This window comes from Adiantum capillus-veneris, chromosome 23 (genome assembly GCF_014529385.1).
Source record: "Adiantum capillus-veneris isolate H3 chromosome 23, ASM1452938v2, whole genome shotgun sequence".
In the NCBI taxonomy this organism is placed as follows: domain Eukaryota; kingdom Viridiplantae; phylum Streptophyta; class Polypodiopsida; order Polypodiales; family Pteridaceae; genus Adiantum; species Adiantum capillus-veneris.
This window is the reverse complement of record NC_140953.1, coordinates 69159189-69184086: the sequence shown is the minus strand read 5'-3', so window position 1 is coordinate 69184086 and position 24898 is coordinate 69159189. Positions and strand designations below refer to the sequence as shown.

The 24898-nt window shown below is 42.9% G+C and overlaps 1 protein-coding gene and 1 pseudogene across 2 annotated transcripts; both read right to left on the bottom strand.

Moving 5' to 3' along the window:
- Positions 1 to 286: 286 nt before the first annotated feature.
- On the bottom strand, positions 287 to 2059 carry LOC147427929 (uncharacterized). 2 transcript variants are annotated; one of them, XM_086497165.1, is made up of 5 exons: positions 1578 to 2059; positions 1378 to 1477; positions 1173 to 1290; positions 917 to 1089; positions 287 to 837 (listed from the first exon to the last, which is right to left on the bottom strand). In XM_086497165.1, the coding sequence occupies exons 1-5, from the start codon at positions 1678 to 1680 to the stop codon at positions 642 to 644; spliced, it is 690 nt and encodes a 229-aa protein (XP_086353291.1). In that variant the 5' UTR covers positions 1681 to 2059; the 3' UTR covers positions 287 to 641. The 2 variants fall into 2 exon arrangements, 1 of the variants encoding a protein (XP_086353291.1); XR_015186021.1 differs by lacking the exons at positions 287 to 837; positions 917 to 1089 and having other exon boundaries at positions 1120 to 1477; positions 1572 to 2059.
- Positions 2060 to 7367: 5308 nt separating this feature from the next.
- On the bottom strand, positions 7368 to 8738 carry LOC147427928 (uncharacterized; annotated as a pseudogene).
- Positions 8739 to 24898: the final 16160 nt, after the last annotated feature.

Genomic DNA, 24898 nt, shown 5'->3' with positions numbered 1-24898 from the left:
ACTAGTAAGCTCGTAATTTGCACAATTCACGACTACACCTGCCTAGCCATATGCACCTTAACAACACAAACTCGTCAATAGCTCAACACATAGAACACTTTCCAAGAAAGATGGCATAGCCGCAATCATTAAACTCTTCTCTTGCTCCCTCTTGCACACACACAATCATCTTTCTCTCTCTCTCTCTCTCTTTGCTTTACCCACTCCTCGAAAAACACACACGGCATCAGGATTTGAGCACAAGAGAAGACACCAATACAAAATAGATGAGGCAAGTAGAGCAATGAGCTTTAGATAGGACTATGATAGCTTTCAAAGCAACATACACAAATTCAGTCGATGCCGGTTTTCTTCAAACTTACAAAGCAATTTCGAGAATAAGAAGTGATCGTCCATCAACATGGGGTACTCTCAATAGCCTTGGCTTGTCCTTTTGCAGTGATATCATGAACCTGAAGGCTTTAGGATAAGGATCGTTTTCCTTCTTGCAGAGCTGATGGTCCTCAAGATCATACGACCATCTGCAAGCAATCAAACACTCTCTCGTTGAGTTCGACACCACTATTGGTGGCGGCCCACCTCCTCTATGACAGCCCTTTGTGGCTTTTGCAGCCCGCCAACTTGATCCCCGGCTTCCCTCGTCAACTGCACAAGGCCTCAAGTCGCCTCCTTCTGCAAGAAACCAGGGCTTTGATAGTAGCCCCTCTGTAGCGCTCTCCTTGTTGATGGCCTTTTGCCTCCTTGCTTGCAGCAATATCCCCCGCCACACTTCGTCTTATGCCCTCTCCAGGTCGTTGATGACCCTGGCGGCTCTTCAGGCTCCTACTGATTTTTCTCCTGCCCTTGGAAAACCCCCAAAACAGCACCCTTGGCTGCCCTTTTCTCTCCCCCTAAAACTGGCAGTCGTAGCCCCTACTTGCCGGCAGCCCCTCGGCTTTCCTCGTCCCGCTCTCCCAGTGTGTTGGCATGCTTGCCTATGCAGTCCATCGCTTCCTGCAGACATCTGTCACGCATGCCCTTGGTGGTCCTTTTTGCCATGCGGCTCATCGTCTCACCCTCCTTCCGTGGGCGACCAAAAAGCTCCGCCACCTGGTGACGCCTTCCTGGATCTATAGCTCCGAAACTGTTTTTTTTTTTTTTAAAGCATGGCGATATTTTTAATATTGCCTTACACAGCTTGCCGTTCCCACCCGAGGTGGACCGCAATCCCAAGCACCGCCAAATGGGTATACCTCAAGGTCGTGGTAGCCGAGTCCGAATACTTCCAGCTTCAAGTAGCCCCGACCGCCCCTTTCGAGTCGCACTTCAATTGCTTTGTCATTTGCCGATAGTGGCGGTCACTCCGATTGTGGACCACCCCGAACTTGCCGTAATCACGACAAATAGCCTCGTTCAATTTTTAATCCTTGAAACAGTCCTCCAGAAAGAACCCCGTGGCCAAATAATGGGACCATAGAGTAGCCAAAGAGTAAATTCCCTACATTCGCGAGCATTTTAATTATTAGAGATTAAAAACCAATGCCTGACCTGCTAATTGCCATATCTGGCATACACATCATGATAAAGATTACCGGTACCGGCATCTGGTATTGACTTCACCGCCTCGACCTGTATCTGCATGTCTCCATACCAATGCAAGAACCATTCTACTAGAACGACATAACTTTGTCGCACCATCATTGCCCAACCCACTGGTTGAACATTTATGTTCAACCAATGAAAGCTCTTATTATTCAAAACTGTAAACACACTATGCAAAGATGAAATAAAATCATATGTACAAAAGTTTTATTCATGTCTTTTTGCTATCTTGGACTGCACCCTTAAGTGGGATGCCCAACCCCTTCAAGAAGAACCTGATGAACATCTAGCGTGAGAGCTCTGTCGAAATAGAGCTTGAGACGAACCCCATTTACCTTGTGTCGAAGGAGCTTACCATTGGACCGCTCTAACTGATAAGTACCATTAGGGAAAGCTTTGGAAATTTTGTAGGTCCCAATCCACTTCTTCTTGAACTTTTTTTGGAACGTGAAATCAAGGTAGCTCTCGTACTTCATAACCAAATCCCCTTCTTGTAGCTCCTTTTTTGGCAATCTTTGATTGAACTTCACCACACGTTTCTCTCTTTGTTGCACATAGAAATCTGCTGCAACCTCTCGATCCATCTTCAAAGTCTCCAATTGTGTGATCCTGTCCTACAAAATATCTCTTTGATTCACATTAACTCGCCATAAACCTTTTAATGCACCTAATTGGATGTGTACAGGTAAGACTGCTTCTTTGCCAAACACCAATTCATAGGGAGTGAAATTGGTGGCCACTTTATAAGAAGTTCGGTAGGCCCATAAGCATTTATCAAGATTCCCCTCCCAATCTTCCACCTGTTTATAAATATACTTTGGTGAGCATTATAATGATTTGACCATTTGCACTTTCAACCAAACCGTTACACTGTGGGTGATAGGGAGATGAGAATCTGTGTTGAATTCCCATCTTCTCTACCAAAGCACGTACTAGCTTGTTGCAGAATGCCTGTCCTCTATTTGATATCAAAACCCATGGCACTCCAAACCGACAGCAGACAAAATCAAATACAAACTGAGCAACTGAAAGAGCATTTACCTCCTTGACCGCTTTGGCTTCTACCCACCTAGTGAGGTAGTCGATAGCTACCAAGATGTACTTTCTTCCACTTGTAGACTTGGGAAGCGGGCCGATAGCATCCAATCCCCACTTTTTGAATGCATTTTGGGCCAAGATAGCCCCTTTGTGACTCTGCTACTAAACGCCGCTCACCCATAACTTGACATTTGTGACACGTCTTACACCAGTAATGAACATCCCGTACAAGAGATGGCCACCAAAAACCTGCTTTAAGAATACGAAAGAGTACCTGATCCTTACCTTGATGCCCGCTTTCTTCATGACATTGTGTCAAACCATGCCGATCTGTTCCTTGTAGAGAACTCTCCTCAATACTCCATCATGGCCGTATACCATAAGGTCTTCGCCTACCAAAGTGAACCTGCTAGCCTTTTGAGCAACCCTTTTCCTCTGTAGCTTGGACATGCCTGCGGGACCTTGACCTGTGCTCAAGAAATCATCAACATCTTTCAATGTTTCCCTACCTGCATAGCTGGCCGGCGTCACATATAGACCTGCCACGTGCATCTGTACCCGGCTACTAGCTAACTGGTCAGCTTCTTGATTGTGCTCCCTCCTAATATGCTTAAATTGCACCACTTCAGAAAACTTCAATAACTTTTTAATCGAAAAAACCAATGCTTGAGAGAATCCCTCTTCACCTGCCATTTCCCTAAGAGTTGTTTGATAACCAAAAGAGCATCTCCCTTAACTATGAGCCTGGATATCCCAAACTCGATACACTGCTTAAGGTTCAAGTGGAGAGCCAAGTACTCTGCCTCGTTGTTTGTATGCACATCCTCCAAATCATAAGCTTTTGAAAAAATAGTGTTACCTTGTGGATCATGTATAACGACTCCACCTCTGGCTTTTTGGACAATCCTCCTGTAAGCACCATTGAACCACATGACAGAAGCTTCTTTTAGATCCGGTTCATCGTTTGCCTCTTCTCGAACCACCCTAGGAAACACTGGTAAATCTACACCCTTATTTACCAGCATGTTTGTGAGATGTGACCTACAAGTGTGATCAATTTTAAACTCAAAATCAAACTCCTGTAACTCTAGCACCCACTTCATAATGCGCCTCCCTGGTCGTAGGTGACGCACCACTTCAGGTAATAAATTGTTAGAGGTAAGCACATAAAACCTGCGAACAATTAAATGCACTTTGAACTTCTTGCAAGCAAACACTAGTGTCATCACCCATTGCTCAGTCTCTGTGTAAGACATCTCTCCTGGACTGATGACCCGACTCTCAAAGTAGACGGGTTTGTAGCACCGCCCTACCTTTTGTAGTAGGATTGCACCAATTGCAACTGTACCCACTGTCATAGCAACATAAAAATCATCCTCACGGTTGGGAGGACAAACAATAGGCAATTGACATAAGATTTCTTTAACCGTGTCAAAAGTTGCCTGTGTGTCTTCATTAAATTGAAAGCCATGAACCTGTTGACTCATTTTTTGAAGAGGATAGACATACTGTGAAAGCATCCAAAGGAATCGTGAGAAGTACTTCAACTTATGCACAAATGATGACAAACCTATAGCAATTTTGGGAGGCTCCATCAACACAAGAGCCTTTACCTTGTCCGGATTTGCTTTGATACCATTCTATGAGACCACATGCCCTAGCAAGTGAGCTCGAGGTTGAGCTAACTTACACTTTTTGGAATTCAATTGACCACCCGCTTTATCCAGTCGATGAAAACATAACTTTTAACTTTGACAAATAATCATTCCTAGAGCTGTAACACCCTATATCATCCATGAAAACTCTGATAAACTTACCAAGGTAGGGACCAAACACTTTATTCATCCAATCTTGAAAAGTTGCATAAGCATTCACCAAGTCGAAGGGCATTCTGCGGTAGTCAAAACAGCCCCATGGAAAAATGAAAGTGGTTTTCAACTGGTCTTCAAGTGCAATGCCTATCTAGAAGTACCCAGAGAATCCGTCCATAATAGAGTAACTTTCGTGTCCTGCAACTTCATTTATAATTTCATCCTGAAAGGGTAAAGGATAATAGTTCCGCTTGGTTGCAGCATTTAAAGGCTTATAATCAACACACACTCGCCATTTTTCGTTCTTCTTGGGTGTTATGACAACCGAGGAGACCCACTCAGATTCTTGCATGGGATAGATAATACCTGCATCCAATAGCTTGTTGATTTCCTGCCAGAGAGCCTCCTGCTGAATTTTCCCAAACCTCCTTAGCTTTTGCACCTTTGGTTTATGCCCCTTCTTGAGTATGATCCTGTGTTCGACTTCCTTGGCACCTCACAAATCTTTATACTCAGTGGCAAACAAATTAGGATAGGATGCACAGAGTTGCACATAAATTTCCTTCTCATGCTTTGTTAAGTCTTCTCCTAGCATACCTCTTACCTCTTGGGCATCAATAGGGGAAACTTGAGCTTGCATACCTTCTTTTGGAATAGAGTTATCGATAGTAACCTGAAAGAGATCAGCATCAACATGGAGGAGATCGTCATCACTCTTTCCCTCTTCTGTATCTGTGTAGCCTTCATCATAGGTTGACTCCGTTTTGTATTCGTAGCTTGTTGTAGAATCATCTCCCTCATCCTTCGCCACGAGATGAGAGCAACTCTCCCTCATCCATAGATCAAGCATCACTTGTCTATCATTCTCTTTATCAAATAAAGTAAATACCCCTTTTCCCCAATCCATCTCGGCCCCCATTGCAAGAAGCCATGATCTACCCAATATGATAGGGTAAGCATTGTCGCCAGCTTTCATAACACCCATAACCTTTACCTTCACATCTTGTGCTATGCCCAAACACCTGGCCTTGGTATGGTTGGCCATCCTCATTCGCACATTAGATCTTACCACTGCTTCAACTCCTGCATCCTTCGTGGCAGATTCGGTCATGACACACACTTGGACCCCTCCATCAATGTATGCTTGTACCCGCATCTTCTTTTCAATAAGAGAATCAACAAGTGGAAGCACATCCACTGGACTCCCAACCCTCAATGCTAGATTCCCCACAGTATGCACTCTTGTTTTGTCCCGTGGAAGCCTGGTGCTAGCACTAGTAGACCACTGACGTCGCAATTTAGGATTTAAGGCAAGCAGCTGACTGAAAGTAATATTAGCCTTTTGGTTCTTGACATCACTCACCAAGTCATATTCGTGATGATCCCTTCCAAGTTGGTAGTCGGATTGCTTGATTTTATGCCTCCTCCTCCTTTTGCTCGTCTCTGCCTGCTCTCTATCTTCGCTGATTTTTCATTTGCCTTTGCAAGCTCTAGTCTCCCGCTCTGTCTCTGTCTCTCTTCCTTCACGTGCTCTCTTGTTGGCCAAAACATCCACTACCTGCTCATCTACTCCAATTATATTAACACGATGAACTTCTTCATTACCTTGAGGAGCGAGAGGCACAAGATTGTCAAACTGTTGATCTCTTTTCCCGTTGAATTTCCCTTGTCCTCTCCCTCTTCCGAATAGTGGACCTACATACCTCCTCTTTCCCTTGGTGGATGTAGGCAATCCGGTGCGTAGTGACCTTCTTCGCCACAACTATAACAACGGCTAGGCAACTACCTAGCTCTTCCTCTGCCCGTTCTTTGCTGCCCTCTTTCCATCACACTCAAATGAATCTCTTGCATTTGTTCCATAAATCTTGAACAGTATGTACCCAGTGTTGAGGAGTAGCTGCCACTCCCCGATTTGCTTGATCCTCTGTACGAACCTTGCTTTGAGGGCTTGTTGGCTGCTCGTATCCCATCATACCTTGTTTGATCTTCTTCTTGATCTTCCTGCTCTTTGCTCGAGAAATTGCTACAGCACCGTTGTAGTTCTTGGGGCTTTTGAAATCCACCTTTTCTTGTACCTTGGGATGTAGGCATGACATAAATTTGTCCATCTTGAAATAGTCTCCGTTGGCCAATTGCATTGATGTGGCTAATTCTACCCAACATTCTTCAAATCGATTAAGAAAAACATTAAATTATTCACTTACATCTTGTCTGAGAGCTTTTAGCTTCGCGTCCATATCCATAGGTGACACTTCTTTTCAAAAATGTTTTAAGAAACTGGTGCGTAGAGCCGGCCAGGCATGTCGCGGCTCGCCCTGCAATGTATCGAACCATGCTTTTGCCTTGCCTCGTAACACAAATGGAATAGTGTCCATCTTGCTGTCTTCATTAGGCATCCGCAATGATAGCGTGTATAATTCAAAGTCTGCACAATCGACTGGATTCTCCTCACCTGTGAAAATAGGGCCATAGCTTCGAGAAGCCATGTTATCCTTCAGTTGATCTTTGCACTATCTTCTTCAAAGCGATCAGCGAGTCCTTCGTGGGGGCACCACTGATGGATTGGGGAAAACGGGAACACACATATTACACAAACTAGATGCCTCTCTATAGCCCAACAAATATCCAACACCCAAGCCACTCGGATAGACTCACACACACTGTATTTTCTATATTGCACAATTCACGACTACACCCGCCTAGCCATAAGCACCTTAACAACACAAACTCGTCAATAGCTCAAGACATAGAACACTTTCCAAGAAAGATGACATAGCCGCAATCATTAAACTCTTCTCCTGCTCCCTCTTGCACATACACAATCCATCTCTCTCTCTCTCTCTCTCTCTCTCTCTCTCTCTCCCCGCTTTACCCACTCCTCAGAAAACACACACGGAATCAGGATTTGAGCACAAGAGAAGACACCAATACAAAATAGATGAGGCAAGAAGAGCAATGAGCTTTAGATAGGATTATGATAGCTTTCAAAGCAACATATACAAATTCAGTCGATGCCGATTTTCTTCAAACTTGCAAAGCAATTTCGAGAATAAGAAGTCATCATCCATCAACATGGGGTACTCTCAATAGCCTTGGCTTGTCCTTTTGCAGTGACATCATGGACCTGAAGGCTTTATGATAAGGATTGTTTCCCTTCTTGGAGAGCTGATGGTCCTCAAGATCATACGACCATCTGCAAGCAATCGAACACTCTCTGGCTGAGTTGGACACCACTATTGGTGGCGCCGCTCTGGTGGCCCACCTCCTCTATGACAGCCCTTTGCGGCCTTTGCAGCCCGCCAACTTGATCCCCGGCTTCACTCGTCAACTGCACAAGGCCTCAAGTCGCCTCCTTCTGCAAGAAACCAGGGCTTTGATAGCAGCCCCTCTGTAGCGCTCTCCTTGTTGATGGCCTTTTGCCTCCTTGCTTGCAGCAATATCCCCCGCCACACCTTCGTCTTATACCCCTTCCAGGTCGTTAATGACCCTGGCGGCTCTTCAGGCTCCTACTGATTTTTCTCCTGCCCTTGGAAACCCCCCAAAACAGCACCCTTGGTTGCCCTATTCTCTCCCCCTGTAACTGGCAGTCGTAGTCCCTACTTGCCGGCAGCCCCTCGGCTTTCCTCATCCCGCTATCCCAGTGTGTTGGCATGCTTGCCTTATGCAGTCCATCGCTTCCTGCAGACATCTGTCACGCATGCCCTTGGTGGTCCTTTTTGCCATGCGGCTCATCGTCTCACCCTCCTTCCGTGGGCGACCAAAAAGCTCCGCCACCTGGTGACGCCTTCCTGGATCTATAGCTCCGAAACTGTTTTTTTTTTTTTTTTTTAAAGCATGGCGATATTTTTAATATTGCCTTACACAGCTTGCCGTTCCCACCCGAGGTGGACCGCAATCCCAAGCACCGCCAAATGGGTATACCTCAAGGTCGTGGTAGCCGAGTCTGAATACTTCCAGCTTCAAGTAGCCCCGACCGCCCCTTTCGAGTCGCACTTCAATTGCTTTGTCATTTGCCGATAGTGGCGGTCACTCTGATTGTGGACCACCCCGAACTTGGCGTAATCACGACAAATAGCCTCGTTCAATTTCTAATCCTTGAAACAGTCCTCCAGAAAGAACCCCATTGCCAAATAATGGGACCATAGAGTAGCCAGAGAGTAATTCCCTACATCTGCGAGCATTTTAATTATTAGAGATTAAAAACCAATGCCTGACCTGCTAATTGCAATATCTGGCATACACATCATGATAAAGATTTCCGCTACCGGCATCTGGTATTGATTTCACCGCCTCGACCTGTATCTGCATGTCTCCATACCAATGCAAGAACCATTCTACTAGACCGACATAACTTTGTCGCACCAACGTATCATAAAGTGGGTGCTAGAGAAGCAGGAGTTCATGTTTGAGTTCAAGATTGATCACATGAACATGTCACATCATCTCACTAATATTCTGGTTAACAATGAAGCTAGCTTGCCAGTGTATCCACCAAGGGTGGTAAGTGAAGAAGTTGTTGAAGAGTTGGATTTGGAAGGAGCTTTTGTTGCGTGGTTTGAGAGAGCATACAAAAGGGTAATACAAAAAGTAGGAGGAGGAGCAGTGATATAAGATCCACAAGGTAAGGTGATCTTCTCCAAGGCTTATGATTTAAAAGATGTTCACATGGACAATGAGGAAAAGTACTTGACTCTCCACCTGGGCTTCACATATTGTGTGGAGTTTGGTATTTCAAAGCTTGTGGTAAAGGGTGATGCACTCTTGGTCATTAAGGAGCTTTTGGGATGATGGCAGGTAAAGAGAGATTCTTGTAAGAGTTGGTTTTTTTCTATAAAGAAGCTATTGAATTTTTTCAAAGCAGTGTAGTTCAAGCATTTCAGAAGGAAGAAAAATCAAGAAGCTGATCAATTGGCTAGTAGTCGTGTACAAGCACATGTAGCAAGTTTATATGTGGCACCCACCACCTATGCAGGTAGCAAGACTTTGAAGGAGTGTGGGGCTCCCCGATTGCTAGCCTCGCTATCTTATTATAGTGACAATGAGAAACACAAACATAAATTTCATACCATGGGACATAGTCGACTCGACTAGTGCATAGAGGCTACAAGAGGTTGTCAGTCTCCATCCCTATCTACTCAAAGCTACCCTAATTTGCATGTCAAGTAGAAAATGCTAACTACGACACCACAAGTAAATCTCGTCGATTCTCTAAGAAAACAAAGTCCAATCAAGAAGAAACTTATAGAATGGATAGGAAACACCTAAAGACACATGCCATATCCTCAAATCCCCCTTTTGACCACTTGCCAAATCTGCACTTATTATCTACAGGGCAGATTTGACCTAACCGTTTTCAGCCCAGAATGCACCCTAGAGCTTAGCAGTGATGCCTCAACACCCCTCCAATGTATTAAATGCATTTTTGTTATGAAAATTGTAAGCTATGAGTAGATTAAGGAGAAGGTACGCTACAACAAAAACATAATTTGACCATCGTGAGAAAAGCACAATGTCATGAAGAGCTTTCATTTGTGAACAATGTCACAAAGAGCTTTCATCTGTAAATGCGATGAAGCAAACGACGCTTTAAATAGACACTTTACAAGGGAGTTACAAGCTTGAAAAGAAAACAAGAGAGTACATAGTGCTCTATAGAAACATCGTAATGTTTATTATCCAAAAACTTACAAAACCCTTACAAAATTGGCTTTTATACCTTAGCCAAAGGTTTTGGGTTCAAAAATGTAAAATTCTCTAACTTTGTTGTAGCCTAGCATTTAGCCCCACTCAGCCCGGCTCATAGCCACATAATTGTTTACAAATTGTCCAAAAATCAAAGAGTTTTAAAGGTTTAAGGCTATAAATGTCTAGATTGATTAAAACAATGAGAGACTATATCGTAGGCTATATATATGAGCCACATAATTGTTTACAAATTGTCCAAAAATCAAAGAGTTTTAAAGGTTTAAGGCTATAAATGTCTAGATTGATTAAAACAATGAGAGACTATATCATAGGCTATATATATAGACTCTGATGTTAGCAATGTGATAACATTCCCCCCCTCCTAGATTGGGTCATCCACAACATAGCTTAAGAGAAATGGATAATGATCGTGGTGATGCTTTCTCAAGGCTTTGAGAGCCTTGTAGCCTGTTGGAGAGTTTTTTTGTTGAATTTTGTCATAAATTTTAGGTTGATAGGAGTGTTGAGCTCCATGGAGAAGTATTCCACAAACTTGGCACGAAGGTTTTATACCACGGGGCCAAAGATTCCAAATGTTATTGGGAAAAAAAGAGCAAGGCGAAGCTCCATAGAAATTTCTCCCAATAGCGCTCAAGACACAAGATCATCACCCACTACAAGAGGTTGTGTGCTCTTGTGACGCTGTTAGCGACGGAAATACACTGGGTTTTTATAACCCCCGGCGTCGCTAAAACCGTCGCTAATAGCGTCGCTACGAGAGCGTCGCTATAACCGTCGCTATAGGCGTCGCTATATGCGTCGCTATGCGCGTCGCTATATAGCGACGCTCATAGCGACGCAGATAGCGACGATTATAGCGATGTTTACACAGAAGTCTATAGCGACGCTCATAGCGATGCTACAGAGCCATAAATAGCGACGCCCGAGAGAATTTTTTTTTGGTGACAGGGCATTGAATGCTTTGCCACCCATCAACCATATTGTACTTGATTCACTTTTTAAAAAAAGTGCAAGGGTAGATAATAGACCCAAAATAGTCACCCACAAGACGCATTGTTTGCAAAATTGACAATTGTACACATCATAGGCAAAATGAATTGATTGGCAAATGTAATAATGACAATTGTACAACATCATAGGCATAAAGAATTGATTGGCAAAATGAACTGCGGTGACAAATGTAATAATATACATGGTTCAAAAAGACGTATAAAATCCGTCTCATGATACATAAGCTATGAGAAACCCTAAACTAATGCTACTAGCTACGGCTAAACTGACGTCGTCTAGTCAGACGTCTCATCGCGTCCAAGCGGCGTATCTGTCGGATTCTGCAAAAAAAGACAATAAGATAGCTTTCAGTAAGTATAAACATATAACGACATTTATAAAACAATACAAAAAATAGAAAAGAGTAAACCCTAATACTAACCATGCCGCCGCGAGAACTGAGAATGTCCATCAGGGCGTTTAAGCCCTTCCTGCCTGCGTACTCGCGCTCGTACGGTGTGGGATCACGTCCTGTCATCGACCACTATCAAAACATACAAAGATTTCATTATGTTAGAATTAAAAAACTCATAAACCCTAAACTATCGAACATAAAGAGCAATACGAAAACACTTACAAAATCGGCCTCAAATGATGCCCATCCACCACTCCCCAAGTGGTGCGAGCTCCCTGCCTCTACTCGCGCTGTGGCTGCATCCTTTTGTTGCTTCCACTTGTCGGGATTCTCGTGCGCTGCTTTCTTCGCATTCTTCCAATCTTCTTTGGCCAGCCAATCTGGCCTGTTCCACCCATTCTTGATTACTTTTTGCACTTCGGAACGCTTGTGTTTGCAGTATTCGCGCATTCGAATCTTCATGAGGTCTTCATTGAAGCGCTGATCCCGTGTTGGAACGGGAAACTCATCATGAAGTATGCTGATGACTCTGTTTTTTAAATCACTTGGTACTTCACTCCATTTGTTTAGTATGTAGTGTCTAAACAGCTGAGAGCAAAGACCACGCATGCGCGAGATCACCTTCTTGCCGTCATCATCCATGATGATGCCACCGCTGAAGTCGACGGAGTAAGACAAGCCCTCTGGCCGGTGACGCGTGAACCTGGGTGTCCCGGCAGGGGTCTCTAGCAGCGTGTCGATGGGGGTACGGACGTCAGGTGTCTCCACCGGCGTCTGGGCCCCGAAGCGAGGAGTGTCGAGTGGGGTGGCTCCTGGCGGAGTAGGTAGAGGTGTGTAGCTGCTAGGAACAGTCAACCGTGCAAAACCTGGCGTAGATGGCGATGCTGTGGCTGGTGTGCGGGCGGGCAAAGAAGGGGAGGGTAAAGAGCCTCGTCGAACACGAGGCGGTGTGGAGGCATCGGTGGCGGAATCCCCACAACAACCGCCACCGCCACCACTAGAGCGCCGGTGTCTAGACGAGTGTGAAGCTCGTCTCGTCGACGCCGAAGCTTCGGAGCGCGCCGAATGCTGCGAAAGAGCGGATGGAGTAGAAACGCGCGATGATGCGCCAGAGCGATGACGCTCCACATACCACTGTCTCTGCTGCGGTGACAAAGAAGAAAGAAACTCCTCATCATCCATACCTGCATTAAACACACGAATATTTAAACTTAATATTGAATGAATAGAGTAGACAATGATGCAAAGACCATTAAATACAATGACGTAATGATGCATATAAAGACAATGACGCAATGAATTGAGTGATAGAAGAGGCAAGTCGAAAACTCAGAATTTTCAATCAAAAGATGTGAGCGCGAGTAGAAAAGAGCGTTATACACCATGGAAGGTACTTAGAGAGCCAGAGCTTTTACAACACGAAGCAAAATTGTTCAAATACAATATTTGTGGCTTTAAGAGATCTCTCTCTCATCCTCGCATAACTCAGCATAACTTCCTATATCTATATAGAGCTCTCCGTTTAAGCTTTTACAACACGGAGCAAAATTGTTCAAATACAATATTTGTGGCTTTAAGAGATCTCTCTCTCATCCTCGCATAACTCAGCATAACTTCCTATATCTATATAGAGCTCTCCGTTTAAACACATATCCTCTGTTTCATTTTGTAGCTCCTCTGCATGCACCCCATATAGAGTAGTAGCATCTTGATGCTCGTCTGGCACCACCGCAGCGGCTTCTGATTGAGCATCTTCTCTGATCTCCTCCATTGATGCCGTTGTGATTGGCACATGGTAGCCTTCATACGTCCTTGCACTACGAGGGGCTACCTCTATGACGTACCACCAGTTTGATGTAGACTTTGTAGGATGAAATATTACCTGCTAGAGCCACATAACTTACATGAGAGCTTTCAAGCACATAACTTGTAAAAGAGGGATGTTAACTATTTACATACTTACTTGTTCACAATGCTCGGGTAGTACGAAAGTGTCTCTTAGGTCAGTCCATTTCTTAGTAGAATCCACCTCAAGAAAACCAGACTCTCCTCTACGCACAGTAGCGTTGCGACCCTCCATGATTATCTTGAACCATTGCACGTCGAACAAGTCGACAAAAAATCCTCTGTAATCGATTCTCAAAATCTCTTGCAGCGTGCCGAAGTAAGTGAGTTCCGCCACCACAGGATCTGCATCAGAGGAACGTCGTCGACTAGACTGTTCAAATTTTGCCATGATTCCACAATCTTGAGTAAAACGCTTTTTGTCGATTCGTTCCACCCTAAAATGTCGACCTTTACACCATGCTGCTGTGTATGACTTATACTACAACGAACAAAGATTATGAGTGGCCGTTCAAACATTTATAAATAAAGTCACTTGCTAGTCGTACATTGCAAACTTACCTTGGTCGCGCAACCCCGAGAGTACTCCCACTCTTCCTCAGTCACTTCGTCACCGCATTGTTGTGCGCTTTTCAATTGGTTGTGCAACCATCTTAAGCTCATGAAGGTTGGTAGGCTCTCCAGAACCGTCGGATAGTGCATCGGTGGTCGTCTTTCCCGTCTCCACTCGATTCGTGCCCTTTGTCGCTCTTGCTTTGCATCCTCATATTGTGAAATCCACCTTTGCATCACTGGATTGTGAAGCATGCAAAATCGGTTGATTTTAGCCTCTAGATCTTCCGTCATCTTCTTCTCAACACCGAGATTGCACATGACAATCCCAGATATGCGCTCATCATCTATGGTTCGCCATAGCGTGTCCCGGGCTTTATCAAATCCGTCTAGCCACTCTCCAATGTACACTAGGGACTCTGATACCAACCAACCTTCTGCCATGCTACCCTCCGGACGTGCCTTTTGATGCACATATCCCTTAAGCGTTTTCATGAAACGTTCTAAGAAGAACATCCATCTGGAATGAACTGTGCCAGCTATTTCCACCTCATCAACTATGTGAACAAGAAGATGCACCTGAATGGTTAGCATGGTAGTAGGAAAATGTTTCTCAAACATGCACACAAGCTCCGCAGCATTTAGTTTGGCGAATGGTATGGAGTCTACGTTGATCTCCTTTTGTGAGATCCATTGCACCAGCTTTGCAAGTTTGTAGATTGTGTTACGGATGTCGAGAGACAAACATCCCTCAATGGCAACCGGTAAAATAAACTGTAAAGTATGTGCAGCGATGATATTAAAGCCACATTTTATGCAATGATATTAAAGTCCACTATGAACGTACCTGACACATTTTATGCCAATCGTGTGACTTCAAACCGGTAAGCTTTCCTTCTTTAGTAAAACACGTTCGGAGCGAGTGCATTACGCCAGTGGGGGTCCGCAAAGATCGAATGGTCTCTTTTACTTTGCGTTCTTGGGCTCCTGTGAAAATCCATGGTGCTTTAGGGAGTTTTATCGATCCATCAGACGCTGTTTGCGGCCAATATTGCTCCATACGATCCACATTTCTAAGGTCAACTCTGGCTCCCAAAGTATCTTTATTGCCGGTCAGATGGTCCCATAGTAGATTACCCACATTCTTGAATATGTGCATTGGATCGAGCAAGTGATTGATCATGAGTCGGGGCCAGTATGGTAACTCGTACCATAGAGATAGTCTCTTCATCCCTGGAGGCAATCCGTCATCGCACATCTCCTTCTGCTCTAGCCATGCTTGTGCAGACATCCTTGGTGGCTCTCTTCCCAAAAAGCCATCGCGTAATACATGATTCTCTGGAAGATACGCTTGATGACCTTCGTAGATTTGCTTCTTCAGTGAGGGCGCCCTACGTGCATTCAGTCTAGGTCCACATGTGACACATGCTTTGTATCCGCTTGTTTGAAGCCCTGCATGTATACACATGATAATAGATCAACTATGGGAAAAAACAAGATTTACAGTGTCTGCGTGAGGAGTGTCAATAGATCACCTGAGCATTCTGTTAGCCCGGGATAGTCATGCATGGTCCACATTAGAATTCCTCTGATCAAAGCATTCCGTCGTCCTGTGTGTCGGCTCATATCCACCACCTCTATGCCAATCCACAATTGTTGTAGCTCTTCCAATAGTGGACAAAGATACACATCCATATTCCCCACTTTATATCGCCCTGGCACAATCAAGCTTAGCCATAGGTGCCCCTTCTTCGTAGTCAACCACGGGGGAATGTTGTAGTTGACGATGACAACGGGCCATACACTGTAAGATGTTGATCTTTGACCAAATGGATTTACGCCATCCATAGCCAAGCCTAAGCGCAAATTTCAAGCTTCCCTGGCAAAATCCGACCATGTTCCATCTATATGTTTCCAGGCTGCGCAATCTGCAGGAATTCGTAGCACACCATCCGAAGATTTATTCTCCTCATGCCATGATGCTAGGGCCGCCATGGACTTACATTCGAAGAAATGCTTGATGCGAGGAAGCAGAGGAAAATGTCGCAAAACCTTTTGTGGAATTTTTGTCCCGTGGAGATCTACTCGATATCTTTCGGAATCACATTTCGGACACTTCTCCATGTCTATGTATTCCCCTCTGAAAAGAATGCGGTCATTAGGACAAGCGTGGATAGAATTGTAATCCATCCCCAAGTTTTGCAAAATCTTTCTTGCTTCATCTCGGGAATCTGGCATCACATTGTCAGCTGGTAGTATGTGCTCTTTAAGAAATCTACACAACATAAAAATACGATACAGTCGTGTAAAAATCTATCAGATCATTATACATTTAGAGTTTTATTAAAGTAAACTAATTGTAATAGATCACCTGAAAAGCGCTGTGACGCTAGTGTCACTCCATCCAAACTTTGCCTGCATGTTGAGAAGAACCAGGAGTGCTTTCAATCTAGACATATGTGCTCCATTATACAATGGCGTATCGGCTTCACTTTTCATATCATCATAGATAAGCCTTTTTGAATCCATGATCGTCTCGATCATTTCATCAATCTCGGGCTCAAACATTGCCTCGTTGGGAATGTGCTCTGTATGATCATCCCCCGAGCTGTCAGAGGCTACATCTTGTGGCCTCACATATGCTGCTTGACCAAAGCGCCTGCGAACACGTCTATTGGGTTGCAAGATTGCTGCTTGTTGGCCAGCGTCAGAGTCCGACGAGTTATAATTGGCAACAACTCGATCTATAATAGATGGATCGAACTCGCCAAATTCGCGAACGTGCTGCAAAGAAACACGTCTTGTCCGTCGCACAACATGTTTGCATTGATTACAAGGACATAAGACCCTCGTTGAGAGATAGGTGTTTCGGTTGGACGGTCCCACATCCTCGTCACTACTCATAATGAGGATAAAAATCTTATAACCTGGACAACAAATTTAATATTCTATTGGCATTCTTCGTCTTATCTCTCTCTCTCTCTCTCTCTCTCTCTCTCTCTCTCTCTCTCTCTCTCTCTCTCTCTCTCTCTCTCTCTCTCTCTCTCTCTCTCTCTCTCTCTCTTTACCTCACATTCTCTAGTCATGTCCAATCCCCGCACACCTCGGTCTAGAGGTGCACGGAGATCAGAACCACCAGGTTATAATCTCGTCTTTATTGGTCAATACCTATATTTGTGGGTACAAGAAATCTACAGACCCACGTCTACATGATACTGCATGTAGTGGACAAAACCCCTTTGCCTCTTCTCTAGCTGTAGCACTTCACAGCATCTTAACATCTTTTCACAGTAGATCTTTTCACTGTTCGTCTAACTCTAAACCCTAAACCGTAAGTAATTCTTGCGTGGACTCGATCTAACGTAAATAAGCGTAAATCTAAATAAACGTAAATCTAACTAAAAATAAACCTAAATCTAATTTAACGTAAGTCTACATCTAACCTAATCTTTAACGTCTTTTGGGATAGTTTCCTACGACGTTAAAACTCTCTTCTTCTTGTGTGTGTGTGTGTGTGTGTGGGTAAACCTAAATAAACCTAAGTCTAATCTAATATAACATAAATCTAAATCTAACGTAAATTATGTTATATTAAAAACAAAGAACTAAACTAACAGGGATTATAAGAACCTTAAAACTGATTTAACACATAATTTTTCACATAACTCGGCAAGAGTTGGCATTCTCATCACTAAAGATGTGAGAGTTAACTTCCGGCGGTGACGCTGCCTCATCTCCATCCACATCTGACGACAGCAATTGGCCCTTTAGACCGTTCTTGCTCTTGTTACTAACTTTGAAGTTGCTGTTGAATGACTAGAGGTTGTCTAGATGGTCATTGTGTCGGGGATGTAGTGACTCTTGCCGCCCTGAAGATCCACCTTCTTCCCTATCTTCTGAAGACATTTCACCAGTACTTTTGGATCGACGGAGCCCACCATGAGTGAAGGCAGCAATACCCTATATTCCATTGAGGGCTTTCTTCACCCGCTTCATGCAGGCATCGCAGTCTATGGAGACCTAAATCTAATCTAATATAACGTAAATCTAAATCTAGCGTAAATAAACGTAAATCTAATTAAAAATAAACTTAAATCTAATCTAATTTAACTTAAATAAACCTAAATCTAATTTAACGTAAGTCTACATCTAACCTAATCTTTAACGTCTTTTAAGATAGTTTCCTACGACGTTATAACTCTCTTCTTCTTGTGTGTGTGCGCGTGTGTGGATGTGTGTGCCAATAAAAAGAGATAAATGGTATAACCTTTCTATCACCCATGCCAAGTATGATAGATTGATTATGCCATTTCCCTCTTGAATAATAGGTCTTGAGTTCAACTCCTCGTCGGCTAGATCTTTAGGTCTTTTAATTTTAATTAGTTTCTTACGACGTTAAATTAGTTTCTCTCTCTTTCTCTCTCAATGTGTGCGTTTTTTTGGATTGTATGCATGTTTTCTCTCTCTTTTCCTCTCTCAATGTGTGCGTTTTTTGTTTATGCATGTTCTCTCTCTCTTTTCCTCTCTCAATGCGTGCGTTTTTTGTTTATGCATGCTCTCTCTCTCTTTTCCTCTCTCAATGTGTGTGTGCATTCTTTGTTTATGTATGTGTGTGTGCGTTTTTGTTTATGTTTGTACTCTCTCTCTCTCTCTCTCTCTCTCTCTCTCTCTCTCTCTCTCTCTCTCTCTCTCTCTCTCTCTCAAAAACAGTATGTGTGTGTGTATGTGTGTGTGTGAGAGAGAGAGAGAGGGAGAGAGAAAGAGGGGAAGGGAACATGAGAATGAGGAGAGGGAAGGAGCATACCTGGCTCTCCTTCCTCTCCTCGTGTGTGTGTGTGTGTGTGTGTGTGGAGAAGAAAAAGAGAGAGAGAGAGAGAGAGAGAGAGAGAGAGAGAGAGAGAGGGAGAGCGTTACCTGCTCCTTGCTTGAGGGCGTCGAAAAACTCAAATCTGAGATCTGAGTTTTTGGGCACGCTCTGTTATTTTTTTAGCCCAGCCGGCGTCGCTATGAGCGTCGCAAATTTACAAAGAAATTTGCGACGCTCATAGCGACGCCGGGAATTTTTTTTTGAGCGTCGCTGTGTGAGCGTCGCTAATATGAATAGCCTCTTGTAGTGACCATAAATGGTATCAAAATAACTCCCACAACACCCCATTCAAAGGCAAGTGATCCCTTGGTAATTAACAAGCACACGCCCACCCAAAAGAGCACCATCAAAACTAGGAATCATCTGCCCTGGATGTTAGAAAATAGGATGTAGCTAAGTAGATAATTGAGTAGTTTACTTAATGGAGAGAGATAATTTTCACACGTGAGAGATTATAGAGAGAGAGAGAGAGAGAGAGAGAGAGAGAGAGAGAGAGAGAGAGAGAGAGAGAGAGAGAGAGAACGATATACAAAGTTCACCCAATGTGGGCTACATCCATGGGAAAGCAACCACTCAATGGCTTTAGTACTTCAAAACAAGAAGTAGATTACAAAGGGATTCTACCCTTTTGGATCTCCCACCTTGCTTCACTCTCACTACCTCACATCAACTTCACAATGCACCACAATGCTTCACAATTGGTTTTTGTGTGTAGACTCAATATACCCTTGAGGAAAAATATCAATTCCTCCAAAATACAAAGCATTTGTTGTTGTCTCTTTCAGATACCTAAGTATCCAGTTCACAGCTTGCACTGCAGTGCTCTTTACCTGGGTTGTCCAATGATCCTACTTACAACTCCCACTGCATGTGCAATGTCTGGCCTTGTCCAGACCATAGCATACATAAGAGAACCTACCGCTACAACATATGGAACTTTAGACATATATGCTATCTCCTCTTGTGTCTTTGGACACATTTCGTTAGTTAGTTTAAAGTGACCAGCCAAAGGTGTAGAAATCTATTTTGTATCTTGCATTGCAAGTCTTTCTAGTACCTTCTTGATGTAATCCTCTTGAGATAGCTTTATTGTCTTCTTCGTCCTGTCCCTTGATATCTTCATATCAAGTATCTTCTTTGCAACACCTAAATCTTTCGTTGAAAAAGATTTAGACGGCTCCTCTTTTAGGTCTTTGATGTCCTGCATGTTAGCACTTGCAATCAATCAGCATGTCATAAACATATAACATTAGAATGATGAACTTCCCATCTCCCAAATTCTTTGTGTAGACGCAATGATCTGAGTTGCATCTTGTGAATCCATGATCCAACATCCATCGATGGAACTTCAAGTACCAGGGTCCTGATGCTTGCTTTAAACCATACAAGATTTTCTTTAATTTTCAAACCATTTTCTCCTTACCTTTTACTTCATACCCCTTTGGTTGATTCATGTAAATTTCCTCCTCTAAGTCACTATGAGGGAATGCTGTATTTACATCCATTTTCTCAAGATTTAAATCATGAGCAGCCACAAGGCTTAAGACAAGCCTAATTTAGTTCATTTTTACAACATGAGAAAATATTTCTTTGAAGTCAATACCTTTCTTTTGAGAAAACCCTATTACCACCAGCCTAGACTTGTACCTTTTCTTCCCACCTTCTTCTTCCTTTAGTTTATACACCCATTTGTTCTGAAGTTCCCATTTACCTTTAGGCAACTCAACCAACTCCCATGTTTGGTTGCGATGTAACGAGTCCATCTTCACTTGCATGCTCTTCATCCATTCTTTTTTGGATTCGTGATGCATAGCTTCTTTGTATGATTCCGACTCTCCAGAATCTGAGATCAAGAGATGGTTGAAGGAAGGAACGAACCTTTCTGGAGGTCTACTTGCTCTTGTAGATCTTTGGGAAATAGGTTGAGGCTCCTCATTTGGTTGACGTTGTTGCACATTGTTACCATTTGCAATCCTTGAGTCTTCACCATCCTCAAGCTCCATGTACTCATCACCTTCTTTTTTTTTTCTTTCCAAGTAATCTTTGTACATATTTTGTTCATTGAAAATTACATCCCTACTTCTAAAGATTTTACCATCTTCAGGATTCCATAGGCAATACCTGAAGTCACCTTCTCCATAGCCAATTAAGAAACACTTTTTGGACTTTGCATCTAGCTTTGATCTTAGGCTTCTATCTATGTGCATGAAATCCTCACACGCAAACACTTTGAAAAATGAATAATTCACCGATTTACCTGTCCATGCCTCCTCTGAAACTCCCCCATACAATGCGGTTGAGGGTGGCCGGTTGATCAAATACACAGATGTACTTATTGCTTCTGCCCAAAGCTCGAGTGGTAGGCTTGCATGTAGCCGCATGCTTCGTGCTCGCTCCATGATTGTTTTGTTTATCCTTTTGGAAAATTTAATTCCATTTTGTTGAAATGTCCTTGGGGTTTTCCTTTCCCTCCGAATGCCATTACTAGTACAAAAGCTTTCAAAAGCTTGGTTGCAATATTCGCCTCCATTGTCGGATCTGAGGCATTTAACCTTGGTACCTACTTCATTGTCCACAAAGGCTTTCCACCTTTGAAATATGGAAAACACATCGGGTTTATTCTTCATGACATAAAACTATGTTTTTCTAGTTGCATTGTGTATGAATGTTACATAGTACAATAAGCCAACAAGGGATGGTGTACTTGCAGGATCCCAAATATCAAAATGAACCAATTCAAGTTTTTTTTTTTTTCTTTTAGGAATTTTACCCTCTTTTGTTTACCATAAACACAATCTTCATAGAACTCTAAGTCCACTTCTTTCAAACTTGGTAGAAGCTTCTTTGATTGAAGGATTTGCATTCCTTTGGCACTCATATGCCCAAGCCAATAGTGCCACACACCACACTGTCGACTTTTGTAGCTATCGCACAAGTTGAAGATTGCATGCAGACATTACACAAGTAAAGTGTACCGACCTTTTCTACCTTGGCAACCACCAAAAATCCCTTTGATATCTTCCACCGTTTGTTTCCGAATGCAATGTTGTGACCTTCATCATCCAATTGTCCTATAGAGATCAAATTTTTGCGAAGAGAAGGAACATGCCTAACATCTTTAAGCTTCCATTCATTTCTGTTAGGAGTTTTGACAAACTGTACCTTTTCCAACAATTTCACAAGCTTTATCATCTCCCAAGTATACATACCCAAAATTACCTTTGGTGTAATCTTCAAAATGTTGCTTATGTGATGTTGCATGGAATGAAGCCCCGGAATCTACTATCTAGGAATCAGACACATTGTCTAATGAGAGAATTAGAGCATCTTGCTCTACTTTACGTGCTACATTGGCCTCTGATGTTGGCTTGTTTTCTTGAGACTCTAACTCCTTCTTCTTCTTGGACGAGCAATCCTTCTTGATCTTGCTGCAGTTCCAACATTCAAGAATTGACTTTGCACATGACTTGCTCTGCCTTGAGCGATCGCGACCCTTTTGGTTTTTGAACCTCTCCTTAGGCATTCCTTTTGCTTCCACTGACAGTTCAGCACTTGATGATTCTCCTATGATTCTCCTTCACATTTCCTCTCTTAGGAGAACACCCACAACATTATCAAACTTAAGAGTATTTGTGCAAGAGATAGAATTACTTACAGCCATCAGAAGGCTATCCCAACTATCCGGTAGAGATGATAGTATAAGGAGAGCTTGCACTTCATCATTGAAATTGATTTTCATCAATCAAATTTGACTTATGCTAGTGCTAAAGTCATTAATGTGTTGTGCAACTAAACCATTCTCTGCCATCTTTAAATTGAACAAGCGCTTCATGAGAAATACCTTATTGGATGCTGATGGTTTCTTGTAGAGGCCGTCAAGTGACTTCATCAAGTCCTCCGTGGTCTTCATCTCCAAAACATTCAAGGAGACCGTTGACACCAACCTTAGCCAGATTGTTCCTAATGCCTTTTGGTCAAGGACAATCCTTGCTTCATCTACCATTGTTGTGGGCTTCTTTGCTAGACCTGCTTGTGTCAAATAAAGGTCCTTCTGGTAAAAATAGTCTTCAATATGCATCTTCCAGTGTTGGTAGTCCTTGTCGTTGATATTCTCGATCTTGAGCTTCCCTTCCTCCGCCATTACTCCCACTCAACTCAAGGAATCCTTTCCTTGAGATACTTTAGCTACGAGAAAACCTTGCTCTGATACCAACTGTTAGGAAATAGGATGTAGCTAAGTAGATAATGGAGAGAGATAATCTTCACACATTAGAGATAATAGAGTAGAGAGAGAGAGAGCACACACCATATATGTGGTTCACCCAATGTGGGATACGTCCATGGAAAAGCAGCTACTCAATGGCTTTAGTACTTCAAAACAAGAAGTAGATTACAAAGGGATTATGCCCTTTTGGAGCTCTTGTCTTGCTTCACTCTCACCACCTCACATCAACTTCACAATGCACCACAATTCTTCACAATCTGTTTTTGTGTGTAGAAGAGGCCTCCTTTTATAGGCCATCTGTAGTCGCCTTTGTGTTGACAAGTCCGACTTGGACTCTCCAATGCGCCCATGTGTGGATGTCCTTGAGAAGACAAGTCCATATTGAAATCAGTCACCAGCCATTGAATTTAGCCACCAGTCACTGGCCATTGACTACCGGCCACCGGCCAGCCGATCGATCGTTTTCTGACCACTTTCCGCTGCCATCCGACCATAATATTCCGACAAAAAGGAATATTCCAATGAAGCCAAAGCTCAAGACTAGCCGTGAAAATTTTGGTCTTCGGGAAGTGATTTTGCTTCACACACGATGGCTTCTCTTCATAACAGGGGCCTTACAAATGTGTGTTTTTAATGCAAAAATATTCCATACTTAACACTGGGATGGATTTACAGCAGATGCCAACCAATGCACTTGAGGAGAAAATCCTCCACCTTCACCAAATAAATCTTCAAACCAACAATTTTGAAGTGTTGACACACCACCAAACAAGGGAGTTGAGATAACCTACCATTCATCAAACTACCTCCATGTTGCCATATCATATATATACCCTTTGGGGAAGATTGTATCTCCCAAATCACCAATTCCAAAAGGGATGCTTTCAAGCCTCGAAAATTATATGCACTCTTTGCAAAATAAATTCTAAAGACCACAAATTTCAAATTTGTGCATCTCTATGTGCAAAATTGGCGCAAACATCCATCTATCATGGCCCAACACACATAGGCAAGGCTAGTCGAGGGCAAAAAACTGCATGAAAAAAGATGAAGGAGACACAACGAGAAAAAACCTTTGGATTTTGTTATTTGATTGTACATTTTTATTTTTTTATATGAGTTTAAGTTATATACAAGTGACACTTCAGAGAACTCACTCATGGGCATGCAAGGCAACTCAGCCAACTGGTGCTACACTAGTGACTTACACTGCATGTACATGTGCTTGCTAAATCAAGCTAAAAATACCACAAAAAGAAAACCCACACACCCATTTGACATGCGGCATCATGCCCATATGTAAAAATTTACAAAAAAATGGGGTTCCTTAAATGCGTGCAACATAGTTTGTCAAACTCCCAGTCTGCTAGAGAGTTCATGCTCAGTAGTAGCATAAACATATTGTCCACGTGGATCAGAAGGCCATACAACATAAGCACAAAACACATGAAAATACACCAGCCATATTAATGATCCCAATATCAAATCATATACCATATGTGGAATCCAAATCTTGTTTAGGCATAAAGTACTCTCAATAGATGCAACAGAGACAGACGCTTCCACTACTATAGCATGCAAAAAAACCTTCTAGATTGTTTGCCCACATCATCCCCATCTATTGCGCTAATACGACAAGTATAGGTTACTATATTTGTGTTGAAGGGTAAATACAAAGTCGGATATGTAGTCGGATATCGGATGTATTGTCTGATTGTTAGTAGTTAGTTGGATATTGTAAGCCTGATCGAATATTGTTACTGTATGCCAAGAATGAGACAGTTATAACTGAATTCAGGCCGCAGCTTTATATTGGGGATTGGGGAACTTTGGAAGGACGGGATTGTAATGAGTCTTGTTTTGGAGAA

Coding starts and splice junctions, on each gene's coding strand:
- LOC147427929 (XM_086497165.1), bottom strand. CDS start 1,680: ATGATGGTGCGACAAAGTTATGTCGTTCTAGTAGAATGGTTCTTGCAT. Junction 1,478..1,577: donor GAAGTCAATACCAGATGCCG/GTACCGGTAATC, acceptor TCGCGAATGTAG/GGAATTTACTCTTTGGCTAC. Junction 838..916: donor AGCCGAGGGGCTGCCGGCAA/GTAGGGGCTACG, acceptor TTCCAAGGGCAG/GAGAAAAATCAGTAGGAGCC.